At 39.7% G+C, this 15222-nt stretch overlaps 1 protein-coding gene across 4 annotated transcripts in view; it reads right to left on the reverse strand.

Moving 5' to 3' along the window:
* Nucleotides 1-10708, reverse strand: part of CRY1 (cryptochrome circadian regulator 1) — a 95007-nt gene extending 84299 nt beyond the window's left edge. For 3 of the 4 annotated variants that reach the window (XM_059936827.1, XM_059936831.1, XM_059936826.1), the window contains exon 1: nt 10502-10673. In XM_059936827.1, coding sequence (XP_059792810.1) covers nt 10502-10659 — 158 coding nt within the window. In that variant the 5' untranslated portion in view covers nt 10660-10673. Of the gene's footprint in view, nt 1-10501 lie in introns of all 4 variants that reach the window. The other variant, XM_059936828.1, reaches the window with a different exon arrangement.
* Nucleotides 10709-15222: the final 4514 nt, after the last annotated feature.

Consider the following 15222-nt stretch of genomic DNA (forward strand, 5'->3'; position numbering starts at 1 on the left):
AGTGTGGCTATAAAGGAACTGAGAAACATAGTTTCAGGAGAGGAATGTCAAGGGTAGGTTTTGTTCCTGTTTGGTTTTTTGTTGTTGTTTGTTTGTTTATAGAATTTGGTTTTAAGCATGTTTAAATGTTGATTGGAAGCAACTTAAAAAGAGGACGGCGTTAAAGAAAAGGTGAAAGTGAATAATCAAAAATGAGCTTCACGATGAATACATATATCAAAACATCTATCTTACAGCTTAAATATATACAATTTCAATTTGTCAATTATACCTCAATAAAGCTAACAAAGTTTATAAAATAGAGTACAGATGAAGATATTGGGATTTTTAAAGGCATTTATTTTATTTTACTTTATACAATTTTTAAAGGTTACACTCCATTTACAATTATTACAAAATATTGGCTATATTCTTCATGTTGTACAATACATCCTTGCAGCATATCTTACACCCAACAGTTTTTACCACCCACTCCCCCACCCCTCTATTATCCCTCTCCCCCTTCCTACTGGTAACCACTAGTTTGTTCTCTATGTCTGTGAGTCTGTTTCTTTTTTGTTATATTCACTAGTTTGTTGTATTTTTTAGATTCCATATATAACTGATATCATACAGTATTTGTCTTTCTCTGTCTGACTTATTTCACTTAACATAATACCCTCCAAGTTTCTCCATGTTGCTGGAAACAGCAAATTTTCATTCTTTTTTATGGCTGTATAGTATTTCATTGTTTGTGTGTGTGTGTGTGTGTGTGTGTGTGTGTGTGTGTATACACATACATATACATACACCACACACCACATCTTCTTTATCCATTTTTATCCATTCAGCTGTTGATGGACACTTAGGTTGCTTCCATATTTTGGCAATTGTAAACAATGCTGCTATGAACATTGGGATGCATGTATCTTTTCAAATTAGAAAATCCTAAAGACACCACCAGAAAACTACTAGAGCTCATCAATGAATCTGGTAAAGTTGCAGGATACAAAATTAACACACAGAAATCTGTTGCATTTCTATACACTAATACAGAAAGATCAGAAAGAGAAATTAAAGAAACAATGGAATTTACCATCACATCAAAAAGAATAAAATACCTAGGAATAAACCTACCTAAGGAGGCAAAAGGCCTGTACTCCAAAAACTATAAGATACTGATGGAAGAAATTCAAGATGACGCAAACAGGTGGAAAGATATACTGTGTTCTTGGATTGGAAGAATCAATATTGTTAAAATGACCATACTACCCAAGGCACTCTACAGATTCAATGCAACCTCTATCAAAATACCAATGGTGGGCTTCCCTCGTGGCGCAGTGGTTGAGAATCTGCCTGCTAATGCAGGGGACACGGGTTCGAGCCCTGGTCTGGGAAGATCCCACATGCCGTAGAACAGCTAGGCCCGTGAGCCACAATTACTGAGCCTGCGCATCTGGAGCCTGTGCTCCGCAACAAGAGAGGCCGCGATAATGCGAGGCCCACGCACCGCGATGAAGAGTGGCCCCCGCTTGCCACAACTAGAGAAAGCCCTCGCACAGAAACGAAGACCCAACACAGCCATAAATAAATAAATAAATAAAATTAAAAAAAAAAATACCAATGGCATTTTTCACAGAACTAGAACAAATAATTTTAAGATTTGTGTGGAAACACAAATGACCCTGAAAAGCCAAATCTTGAGAAAGAACAGAGCTGGAGGAATCATGCTTCCTGACTTCAGATGATACTACAAAGCTATAGTAATCAACACAATATGGTACTGGCACAAAACAGACACACAGATCAATGGAACAGAATAGAAAGCCCAGAAATAAACCCAGACACTTACGGTCAATTGATTTACAACAAAGGAGGCAAGAATATACAATGGAGAAAAGATACTGGTTTTGAATAGTGTAAGCAATATCTCTTTCACTGAAGTCATACAGTAGAAGGAAAGAATAAGTAAGGATGTGGATACATTTATAGATCCGGTTACTGAAAATTAAGAGACTCTCATGTGACAGCATCAACTGTGTAATAAACATGTTTAAGTTTAAATATCAAAAGTAATCTGTTCATTAAAAATTATTTTTCCAAATTATGAGTTTGTTACACGTTAGCATCTAAGTTAAGGGAAGTAACTGCCCCTCTCCCAAATCCTAGACTTAACAAAGAAAATTTAAGAGATAATTACCAAATGCCTACTTTGTACAAGACATGATGCTAGACATTGTGAAGAATACACAGGGCTCTTCCCCCAGATATTTCCATAGCTTTTTTCTCCTCCATTTAGGTCTCTGTTCTCACATTCTGCTTTATTTCTCTCCATTACAATTACCACCACCTGACATGTTTGTTTTATTGTCTGTTTTTCCTCCTATACTAGAAGCTTCTCAAGGCAGGGACTTTTTCTGTTTATTTATTGTTGTATCCCCAGTACCAAGAATAGTGCCTGCCATGAATATGAACCCCAAATAAATTCTGATTAAATGAATGGTATCTTCTCTTTAGGAAGAAGAGGTGTAATCTGTTAAACAGGGGAGAAATGAATATATGAGAACTATATCAATATTTACAAATGAAAGAAGTAATTACTAAGGATGATATAAGCAGTATCAAAAAATGATATAAGAGCTCACAAGACTGTTCATCAACCAGACAAGATGATAAAGAAAGGTATATTGGAAATGGTGTCATTTGGACTGGGCCTTAAAGAGGTGAGTAGGGTTCTGGGGTTTTATTTTTCAACATGTACAATTCGATGGTTTTTAGTATATTCACAAAGTTGTGCAACCATCACCTTCTAGAACATTTTCATCACCTCAAAAAGAAACCCCATGCCCCTTAGCTCAACTCCCAGAACCCCTCCCCCACCAGACCGAAGAAGCCACTAATCTACTCTCTATCTCTACATACTTACCCGTTGCGGACATTTCATATAAATAGAATCAAAAAGCATGTGGGATACTGTGACTGGCTTCTTCACTTAGCATAATGTTTTCATGTCCATCCATGTTGTAGCATGTATCAGTACCCCTTTTTATGATTGAATAATATTCCATTGTACAGATATATCATATTTTGTTTAGCCATTCATCAACAGATGGACACTTGGGTTGTTTCTACCTTTTGGTTATTATGAATAATAGTAACTCTATGGACATTCACATATCAGTTTTTGTGTCACATAACTTCAACAAGAAATAAGTGAAGGAAGGAATTGAAATATTATAAATCACTCAAATCCAAAGATGACAAATGCACGATAAAGTTTTCACTGGTCTGAGATCAAATGGGGCAAAGTGAATTTTCATAAAGCTTAATTTATTCAAATCAAAGAACTGTCTTTTATTGTTACAAAACAATTTGTTTGTTGCTTCAAACTTTTTTTTAATGTTAAAGCACCCCTTTTTAAAAAACTGAAGTATATTCGATTCACAATGTTGTGTTAGTTTCTGGTGTACAGCAAAGTGATTCAGTTACATATATATTATTTTTCATATTTTTTTCATTATGATTTATTATAGGATATTCAATATTGTTCCCTGTGCTATACAGTAGGACCTTCTTCTTTATTTTATATATAGTAGTTGGTACCTGCTAGTCCCAAACTCCCAATCCAACCCTCTCCTGCACCCCCCTCCACCTTGGCAACCACAAGTCTGTTCTCTATGTCTGTGAGTCTGTTTCTCTCTTGTAAATAAGTTCATTTGTATCATATTTTAGCTTCCACATACAAATGATATCATACGTTATTTGTCTTTCTCTTTCTGACTTACTTTGCTTTGTAGGATAACCTCTAGGTCCATCCATGTAGCTGCAAGTAGCATTATTTCATTCTTTTTTATGGCTGAGTAATATTCCAGTGTATGAGTGTGTGTGTGTGTGTGTGTGTGTGTGTGTGTGTGTGTGTGTACCACATCTTCTTTATCCATTCATCTGTTGATGGAAATTTACATTGTTTCCATGTCTTGGCTATTGTAAATAGCAGAGCACCCTTTTTTTTAAATTGAAGTATAGTTGATTTACAATGTTGTGTTAGTTTCAGGCATACAGCAAAGTGATTCAGTTATAACTATATATATGTGTGTTTATGTGTGTGTGTGTATATATATACACACACGTATATATGTTCTTTTTCAGATTCTTTTCCCTTATAGGTTATTACAAAATACGGAGTATAGTTCTCTGTGCCATATAGTAGGTCCTTGTTGGTTATCTATTTTATATATAGTAGTATATATATGTTAATCCTAAACTCCTAATTTATCCTCCCCCCTTCCCCTTCGGTAACCATAAGTTTGTTTTCTATGTGTGTGGGTCTATTTCTGTTTTGTATATAAGCTCATTTGTATAATTTTTTTTTTTTTAGATTCCACGTATAAGTGATATCATATGATATTTGTCTTTGCCGGGCTTACTTCACTTAGCGCGATAATCTCTAGGTCCACCCATGTTGCTGCAAATGTCATTATTTCATTCTTTTTATGGCTGAGTAATATTCCAGTGTGTGCGTGTGTGTGTGTGTGTGTGTGTGTGTCACATCTTCTTTATCCATTCATCTGTCAACGGACATAAAGGTTGTTTCCAGGTCTTGGCTATTGTAAATAGTGCTGCTACGGACATTGGGATGCATGTATCTTTTCGAATTATGGTTTTCTCCAGATATATGTCCAGGAGTGGGATTGCAGGATCATATGGTAGCTCTATTTTTAGTTTTTTAAGGAACCTCCATACGTTCTCCATAGTGGCTGTACCAATTTACATTCCCACCAATAGTGTAGGAGGGTTCCCTTTTCTCCACACTCTCTCCGGCCTTTATTGTTTGTAGAATTTTTGATGATGGCCATTCTGACTGGTGTGAGGTGATACCTCATTGTAGTTTTGATTTGCATTTATCTAATAACTAGCAATGATGAGCATCTTTTCATGTGCCTTTTGGCCATCTGTATGCCTTCTTTGGAGAAATGTCTATTTAGATCTTCTGCCCATTTTTTGATTGGGTTGTTTTTTTTTTGATATTGAGCTGTATGAGCTGTTTGTATATTTTAGAGATAAATTCCCTGTCAGTCACATCATTTGCAAATATTTTCTCCCATTCTGTAGATTGTCTTTTTGTTTTGTTTATGGTTTCCTTTGCTGTGCAAAAGCTTTTAAGTTTAATTAGGTCCCATTTGTTTATTTTTGTTTTTATTTCCATTACTCTGGGAGTCACATCCAAAAAGATATTACTGCGATTTATGTCAAAGAGTGTTCTGCTTTGTTTTCCTCTCAGAGTTTTATAATATCCAATTTTACATTTAGGTCTTTAATGCATTTTGAGTTTATTTTTGGGTATGGTGTTAAAGAATGTTCTAATTTCATTCTTTTACATGTAGCTGTCCTGTCTTCTCAGCACCAGTTACTGAAGAGACTGTCTTTTCTCCATTGCACGTTACTGCCTCCTTTATTGTAGAGTAATTGACCATAGGTGTGTGGGTTTATTTCTGGGCTTTCTATCCTGTTCCATTGATCTATACTTCTGTTTTTGTGCCAGTACCATACTGTTTTGATTAGTCGCTTTGTGGTATAGTCTGAAGTCAGGGAGCGTGATTCCTCCAGCTCCATTTTTCTTTCTCAAGATTGCTTTGGCTATTCACAGTCTTTTATGTTTCCATACGAATTAAAAAAATTTTTGTTCTAGTTCTGTGAAAAATGCCATTGGTAATTTGATCTGTAGAGTGACTTGGGTAGTAGAGTCATTTTGACAATATTGATTCTTCCAATCCAAGAACACAGTACATCTTTCCATCTGTTTGTGTCATCTTCAATTTCTTTCATCAGGGCCTTACAGTTTTTGGAGTACAGGTCTTTTGCCTCCTTAGGTCAATTTATTCCTAGGTATTTTATTCTTTTTGATGTGATGGTGAATTCAATTGTTTCCTTAATTTCTCTTTCTGATCTTTCATTGTTACTGTATAGAAATGCAACATATTTCTGTGTATTAATTTTGTATCCTGCAACTTTACCAAATTCATTGATAAGCTCTAGTATTTTTCTGGTGGTATCTTCAAGATTTTCTATGTATAGTATCATGTCATCCACAAACAGTGACAGTTTTACTTATTCTGCTCCAATTTGGCTCCCTTTTATTTCTTTTTTCTCCTCTGATCGCTGTGGCTAGGACTTCCAAAACCACATTGAATAAAAGTGGCATGAGTGGACATCCTTGACTTGTTCCTAATCTTAGAGGAAATGTTTTCAGCTTTTCACCATTGATTATGTTAGCTGTGGGTTTGTCATATACGGCCTTTAGTATGTTGAGGTATGTTCCCTCTATGCCCACTTTCTGGAGAGTTTTTATCATAAATGGATGTTGAATTTTATCAAAAGCTTTTTCTGCATCTACAGAGATGATCATATGGCTTTTATTCTTCAATTTGTTGATGTGGTGTATCATACTGATTGATTTGTGGATACTGAAAAATCTGTGCATCCCTGGGATAAATCCCACTTGATCATGGTGTATGATCTTTTTAATGTACGACTGGATTCAGTTTGCTAGTATTTTGTTGAGGACTTTTGCATCTATGTTCATCAGTGATATTGGCCTGTAATTTCCTTTTTTTTGTGGTATCTTTTTCTGATTTTGGTATTAGGGTGATGGTGGCCTCATAGAATGAGTTTGGAAGTGTTCCTTCCTCTGCAGTTTTTTGGAATAGTTTCAGAAAGACAGGTGTTAACTCTTCTCTAAATGTTTGGTAGAATTCACCTGTGAAGCCATCTGGTCCTGGACTTTTGTTTGTTGGGAGTTATTTAATCACCGATTGAATTTCAGTACTTGTAATTGGTCTGTTCATATTTTCTATTTCTTCCTGGTTCAGTCTTAGGAGATTGCACCTTACTAAGAATTTGTTCATTTCTTCTAGGTTGTCCATTTTATTGGCATGTAGTTGCTTGTAGTAGTCTCTTATGGTCCTCTGTATTTCTGTGGTGTCCATTGTAACTTCTCCTTTTTCATTTCTAATTTTATTGATTTGGGCTCTCTCCCTTTTTTTTCCTTGATGAGTCTGGCTAAAGGTTCATGAATTTTGTTTATCTTTTCAAAGAACCAGCTTTTACTTTCATTGATCTTTTCTACTGTTTTCTTAGTCTCTATTTCATTTATTTCTGCTCTGATCTTTATGATTTCATCCCTTCTGCTAACTTTGGGTTTTGTTTGTTCTTCTTTCTCTAGTTGCTTTAAATGAAATGATGGCAACATCAAAAGGTAGTTCTGTTAACTTACTTAGGCAAAATAAATTTTTTAAAATTTGTTTTTCTGTTAAATCCAAAAATCTAGGAAACACTGTTGATTAAAGGAAATGGCACAAAGGAAAGAAGACAGAAACCCACAAGACAGCCTGAATGCCAAGCTAAGGAATTTGCACCTTATTCTACGGTCAATGAGTAAATTAATAAAGTTGTTTAAACATAAAATTATTGACTCCTGGAAGTCATTTCATTAACAAACAGTAACTGAGTTACTACTATATGAAAAGCACTGTATTTGGTGCTATGAGAACAAATTAAATAAAATCTGTCCCTCCTTTTTATAACAGACTTCAGTGGAAGAAAACAGTCTGTCTCTCTTCATTATTTACATCTTTATCTGTTACTCATCTAGGGCAATATTTAGTAGTTAAAAAAAATCTTTTTTAAAAAGGAAAATATGGGAGTATTCCTATTATGCTTACGAGTTTTATTTCACTCATTATTTAACAATGTGAGTTGTTGGATGTACAAAGTAAAGCAATATATAACCCCTAATCTACAGAATTTTATAGTCTAGATTTTCTAAATTTATAAAGTACTCTAGAAGAAACTGACTGTAGGCATTTAACTAGATATTATTTACCTAGGACTTCCAATTTAAGAGCAAATAGCAAATAAGCACTTACTACTACCACTCACATTTTAAGCATTTAACATTTTTAAACTAATTTAATCCTCCTAACAATCTTATGAAGAGGGAATCATTACTATATTGTTAAGATATTAATAGATTAAAATATATAACATTTATTATCTTTTTCCAGAATCAACTTTGACACCAATTCTGCTAAGGAAAGTGTTTTATATAGAGTTGCTATATCATTCCCATCAGTACACAAACATGCTGTAATTTCTCCCATCTTAAAAAAAAAAATCCTCTCTTGACTTCATGTTCTCCTCCAGGAACTACACCATTTCTCTGATCCCCCTAGAGGAAAACTTCTTAAAAGAGCTAGCTATATGAGTTGTCTCCCATCTTCTCTCAGCCTCTCTCAAGCCATTCCCAAAAGGCTTTTGTCTCTGACACTACTGAAACCACTTTAGTCATGATTATGAATGATCTCAAAATGCTAAATATGATTTTTAATTTTCAGTCCTCATTTCACTTGACCAGCAACTTGACAAAGGTAAAACACTTTCTTTGAAACACTCTCTCTCCTTCTTTACTTGGCTTCCAAGACACCATACTCTTCTGGGTTTTCTTATCTTCCTAGATGTTCCTTCTCAAACTCCTATGCTGGTTCTTCCACAGGTCCACAATTTCAACACATTTGAGTACCCGAGGCTCAGTTCTTGGACCGCCTCTCTTTTCTATCTACAGTCATTTTCTTAATGTTCTCATATAGTCTCATGGCTCTACCAGAATGTGCTCCAACAAGATAGGGATTTTTTAGCTATTTTGTTTATACTGAATGCCCTGCACCTAAAAGTGTCTGACATGTAGTAGATGCATGTCATATATCTGTTCAATGACTGAATGGATTAATAAATGGCTTTAAAAGTTACCTATAAAGTGATGACTCTCTAATTTATACCTCCTGCCTGGATTTCTGTCCTTAACTCCAGATATATCCAACTACCTATCTGCTATCTCTACCTGGATGTGTAATAAACATTTCAAACTTAACCAAGTTCAAAAGAAAACTCAAATCACCCTCTCAATGGCTTCTTCAACTGACCACTTAGCAAAGAGCAGTTCCATCCTTCTAGTTTCTCAAGTCAAATTTTGAAATCATTCCTAATTCCTTCTCTTTTTCTCACACCATATATCCAATCTGTCAATAAATTCTGTGAATCCGGCCTTCAAAATATACTCAGCACTTGACTACTTGTCACCACGTTCACCACAATTACTATGGTCCAAGTCATTATCATATCTTACCTGGATGAATGCAATGGACTCCTAACTGGTCTTACTGCTTTTTGTCCACCTCCATCCCACAATTTGAGTCTGTTCTCAGAACCGCAGCCAGAGAACCTTTTTTAAAACTCAACGTCAAATCACATCACTTCTCTGTTCATAATCCTACAATTATTCCCACTTTGCTGTGAGTAAAAGCCCAAATCGTGACAACTGCCTATAAAGCTCTACTCAGTCTGGCCCTATTACATCTCTGACCTCATCTACTACTTTTCCTCTCACTTATTCTGCTCCAGCCATATTGGTTCCTTCTGCTGTTCCTTCCAAAGGTTAAGCATATTTCCACCTCAGGCCCTTTTCTCTTACTGTTCCTTCTCCCTGGAATGCTTTTCCCTAGATATCTGTAATCCATTACTTGCTTCATCATCTTGCTCAACTGTCACTTTCTCTGAGTTTTTCCCTATCACCATATTTTAAACTGCTACTCCAACCCCAACCCCTTGTATTTTTCATCCCTTTTATCTCTATTTCTGCAAATCTTTTATCATCACTAAATACTACATGCTTTCTGGGACACGTGCTTGAAAAGGACAAGAAGTTCTATCTGTTTCATTCACTACCGTATCCCTAGTGTTTAAAGCAGTGCCTGGTATACAGTAGGTGATCAATAATCTGTTGAAAGAAAGGTTTCATTTCCACCAGGGGGCCTAACAATCCTCTAGCCTGGCGTTTCAGGAAAAGATCATAAAACTTCTCTAAGATTTCTTCCAGTGCTCTGAATCCTAGAAGGATTATACATTGCCTAGAAAGAAAAACTGTGCTTGTCTAGTCAACCACAAGGAGGAGTGGAGAGGGAGAGCCGAGCAAAGAGAAATGTTTCCCTTGCTTTGCCTGTGGCAACCTCATGGTGGAAGAAAACCGGATTTGGAGGCGACTCTACTGAATGAATGATTTTCTCCATACTATGAGTTAACTAGACACACACAAACGTAAACATTGAAAACCGCAATCCCTTCAAACGCCACAAAGAGGCCAAGGAAATCAACCCACGGGCCACTGAGAACTGGAAGGGTGTTTCTTTAACTCCAGCACTAAGCATTCCATAAATCCAGGGGAAGAGTTCCCATTAGCGCAGAGACACGCAACTCACACCTTAAGGACAAGGTGTTCCAGGCTGCCAGCACAGCACTCTCTGGCCAGAGGACTATTAAATCCGTTCTATTTAATACTTAAAGCACCTGCAGTAATTAAAACAGCATAGGCAAGCCGGTGTCAGGTCTAAATTCTCAGGTCTGGCCGATCGCATGTGAAGTCTTGATTCATCTAACAGCGAAACCAATTTCCCACGGGATTTTGACTCACCGCCACCTGTTGATGCCAACATTGGAGGAGCCGGCGAACCAGGGGTCGAGGATGTAGACGCAGCGGATGGTGTCGGCGCCCTGAATACACTCCTTCAGGGCGGGGTTGTCGTGAAGCCGAAGCCCCTTTCGGAACCAGTGCACAGCATTCACCCCCATCCCGGGGACGCGGCGGGTGGCGGGGCGCCGCCGAGCTCCTCCGCGGAGAAATTCAGGGCAGGGGGGTCCGGCTCATAACCGACACCTCCGGCCGCAGGAGAATCGCCGCACCCAAGGAGTGAGCAAAGGGCGGCAGAGGGGAGGGAAGGAAAAAATGAGTCCGAGGAGGGGACCGGAGAGGGAGAGGGCGCTGGCGGCGCAGCTGGAAGATGAATGGAGGTTGCCCAGTCAGCGGAGTCCGGGTGTGACGCCTTTAGGAGCCGGCACCCGCCGCCACCTCCTGGACAAGACGCATAACTTCGAGGGCCCCGGACCGCCGGAGGGTGAGCAAGTTCCACAACACCGAGCCGACACGACGGCCCGAGCGGGCGCGGGCAGCCCCAGGAGGTTCGTCACGGAAACCTAGCCCCACTGAAGCGGCCCCCGAGGAGCAGACGGCCCGCCTGAGGCGAGCCGCCGACAGGAATGAGAGAGAATTCAGCCACTGTCGGCCACGCTGCCTCTCGGCCCGGGAAAGAGGAGTGAGGACGGAGCACGGAGGCGGTGGTCGAGGCCGCTGGACGGTTGGCGGCCGGTGACCGGTCCCGAGGCTGGCCGGGTGACTCCGCCACCACCGCCGCGTCAGCGGCCTCGGCCCCGCCCTCGGCTCCTCATTGGAGGGGGCACTCCCCACGTGACCACCGGCACCTCACGTTTCTGAAGTGTGTTTACTACAGCGGCTCTGACTGGGGAATCTGCTTGCACTTCAGTCGCTTCTACGGGGCGACAGCTGCTCCATCTCAAAACCGTCGATCCTCGCCTAGACGCTAGACATTCTGCCTCTGCCCCTTTTCTCGGCTGACTGGTTGGTGTTGCCTGGAAGCGCCCACTGTGAGCAGAGGCCCCATGTGAGGGAAGGCTTAGCCCCGCCCTCGAGGGCCGTGAACGTCCACCATTGGCTGAGGTTCGCCGAGACCCGGATGAGCACGGGTATGCGGGGAGCTCGCGAGCGCGCGCTCTGCTCTGGAAGGCGCGCTTGCGCTCTCGCTGCGTTCCAGTGGGAAGGAGGGCGGGGCCGGGGGCTGGAGTGTGCTCCGGGGTTCCTGCCGCGGGGTTCACGGAGCCCTGGAGACAGCCCGGTGTTTTCCAGGAGTCGGCGGGGCAGCCGGGCGGGGAGTGAGGGCAGGATAGGTTGGAAAGAGCAAAGTAGGAGGCTCCACGTAGACTTGGAGCCCAAACCATGTGCTTCCACCCAGCTTTAGCTGGAGAACCCAACTCTACTTTGGAGTGTGTAGAGCTGGCGCCCTTCTTCTTGCGGCCCTCGAGGCGTGGCACCCTTGCACGTGCTCTCGGGAAGAGGAGTAACTGGCGGGGCGGGTGCCAGGCATCCGTGGAATTCCTTAATATCGTCAACATGTCAGCCCTAGTTTCTTACACTTAGTGTGGTTTGCAGGGCTCTTCGTAATAGGGCCTTTGCCTACCTTTCTGGGGACAATGAACTTAAGGCCATGCCATTCCTTAGACATGCAATGACCTTATATTCATTCAACAATCACTTACTGAATGAAACTGGCACTGTTCGAAGTGCTGCAGATACAAGGGAGAAAGAGACAAATATCTCAGACCTCAGAGTTCACAATCTGTCTCTTAACCTTTATATGTTCTATTTTTCCCTCTATAAAATGCTCTTCTTTAGAATCTGCTGCTCACTACAACCACCTTTGAGGTGGTTGTTATAGATTGAGTTGTGTACCTCTAAAATTCACATAAGCCCTAGTACCTGTGAATGTGACCTTATTTGGAAATAAGGTCTTTGCAGATGATCAAATTAAGATGAGGTCATTAGGGAACCAAATCCAATGACTGGTATCTTAAAAAGGGGGAAATTTGGATGCAACACAGACCCACACACAGAGAGAAGGCAATGTGAAGATTGGAGTTATGCTGCCACAAACCAAGGACCTACTCGAAGCTAGGAGAGTGGCCTGGAACAGATCCTTCCCTAGTGCCTTCAGAGGGAGAATGGCCCTGCCAACACTTTGATTTCAGACTTCTGGCCTCCAGAACTGTGAGACGATAAATTCCTGTTGTTCTAAGCCACTCATTTTGTGGTACATCACTACAGCAGCTCTAGCAAACTAATACAGCTGTAATGTAAATTTAGTCCTCCAGTGAGCCAATATGTCTGGATAGTCTTCCCTAACCCTGCTTTTGTTGCCATAGGGAGGGCATAGCATCTTCTTTTTAGTTTCTTAAGAACATTTAAAATTATATAGTATATGAAAACCTGTTGTTCACTATGAAGTATTAAACAGTTATTTTTATCAGTGGGGATGAGCCTTGGTTAATTACCACACCCAGGGTTCCATCACTTTTGCAGAGGATGTGGCAGACAAGAGCTGTGCACTCATTTGGATTGCCTCATACTCCAGGGGCTATTGTACTTTTAAAAATACAGTGTTTCTAGTTCATGTTTCATTTTAGGCAGTTTGAAAGTAAGCAGATTCTGGGACTTAACCTGGTGGTCCAGTGGTTAAGACTCTGTGCTCCCAATGCAGGCGGCCTGGATTCAATCCCTGGTCAGGGAACTAGATCCTGCATGCCACAACTAAGAGCTCGCATGCTACAACTAAAAAAGATCCCGCATGCCACAACTAAAGAGCCGGCATGCCACAACTGAGACCCGGCACAGCCAAATAAATAAATAAATATTAAAACAAAAACAAACGAAAAAAAGTAAGCAGATTTTGTCTAAAGACGTAAGAATTATTTTAAGCATCTAAGTGAAACAGTGGGAGGTAGAGAGAATATTGATTTGTGTGGAGTTGGCTTATGTTCGCCAGTTGTCCATTCAATAAAGATGGTTTTTTTTTTTTAACAGACGGCTGTATGTGGGTGGGTGTATAACTTTCATTTACACATGAAATTACTAACTTATTATGAAAATGTCAGTACTGTCAACTGTGCATTCCTCAAAGAGTAAAGGTTTTTTATGGCATGTAGGTTGTTACTTTAATATATTTTTATAAGCATTTAATAAAAGCTATGACTTATTGAGCACCTACTATATGCCAGGCACTTTATATAGGTTATTATTAACCCTCAGAATAATCTTATAAGGCAGCTTATTATAATTTAGTAATAGTTTATGCCCACTTTGCAGATGAAGATGCTAAAGCTCAGAAATACAAATACGTAGTAAAACCAGATGAAAAACCAAGACTGTTTCTGAGGCCAGAGTTCTTTCCTTATCACATACCATCACTGACACCACCACTCCCTTTCTTTTTCAGAGTGAGTGTATATGTATGAAGAAGGAAAGAAGGGATGGGGAGTATTGCTGGGAATCTCTTGTGAAATTCTGGTTGGCTCCAACATCCTGGTGGTAGAAAGAGTATGGGACTAAGAGGAAGACACTGGGTTATATCTCAGCTCGCCGTTAATTAGTTAATGATCTTGAGCTAGTCATCTAGGCTTTCCTGTCTTGCTTAAAATGGGGGGATTGAACTGGATTTCTAAGTTTGCTATACTATTTTAAAATTCTAGGAGTCTATAAGCACAGCCCTGTCATGGGCTCAAAAATATCTATGAAGAGTCCTATTAAACGTTCTTTTAACTGCCCACTATGTTAGAAAAATCAATATCTCTTTGATTTCATGAGCACCCTTGATAAAACTGTGTCAGCCTCTAAATTGAAAGCCTGTGTTCTCCCTTGACCCTATCTTGTAGAGGTGATTTTGGGCATGTGTTATCAACACACAAATAATGAAGGAGTAGACAGTGTGATCAGCTCCCTCAGTCTTGATGTGATGTGAATATTAGGCTAGTAGTCCCTGGCTGAGTGACCCCCCCAGCACTGGAGTCTTTGGGGGGATTGAATTTAAATGTGTTAAGGGATCTTTTTTTAAATTGAAGTAACATTGGTTTATAACATTATATGAGTTTCACGTGTATAATGTTATATTTTGACTTCTGTATATACTACAGTGTGCTCACCACCAAGTTTAGTTTCCATCCATCACCATACAGTTGACCCCCTTTACCCATTTTGCCTTCCCCCCAGGATCGTCATTTTTTTAATGACGTCATTCTCATATGAATATAAAATGAACACATGTCAAAGATTTCACTAAACTTGTTAATTAATGAGGGAACCAGTAAGATGTTACAATGAAATAAAAGGAGATTCCAAAGAGCAGTTATACATGTAGGCCATCAGGAATGCTAAAAGTGAATTTGCTTAATATATGCAAAACACTTCTACAGAGGGGTTGGGGGGAGGGAAATCAATTTCACTTTCACAGGAAAAATCCACTTACATGTCCATAGTTAACATTCCTTTGCATTGCATCGTTTATCTACAATTTACAGAATTGTAAAATAGTTTAAAGATAATGACAGGCAGAGAATAACTTGAAGGGTACCCCAAACAAGAGACCTAGTAATCTTTTTTGCCCATTTCAAAGTCATTCATAATTTTTGTCACCTACTCAGAGAGGTCTTCCCTGTCAGCCCATTCTAAAAAGGACCCCTTCTTAGTTTCTATTATAGTCCCCTGTTACTTTCATCATAGCACCGATTGTT

Source organism: Balaenoptera ricei, chromosome 10, assembly GCF_028023285.1.
Source record: "Balaenoptera ricei isolate mBalRic1 chromosome 10, mBalRic1.hap2, whole genome shotgun sequence".
NCBI classification, from domain to species: domain Eukaryota; kingdom Metazoa; phylum Chordata; class Mammalia; order Artiodactyla; family Balaenopteridae; genus Balaenoptera; species Balaenoptera ricei.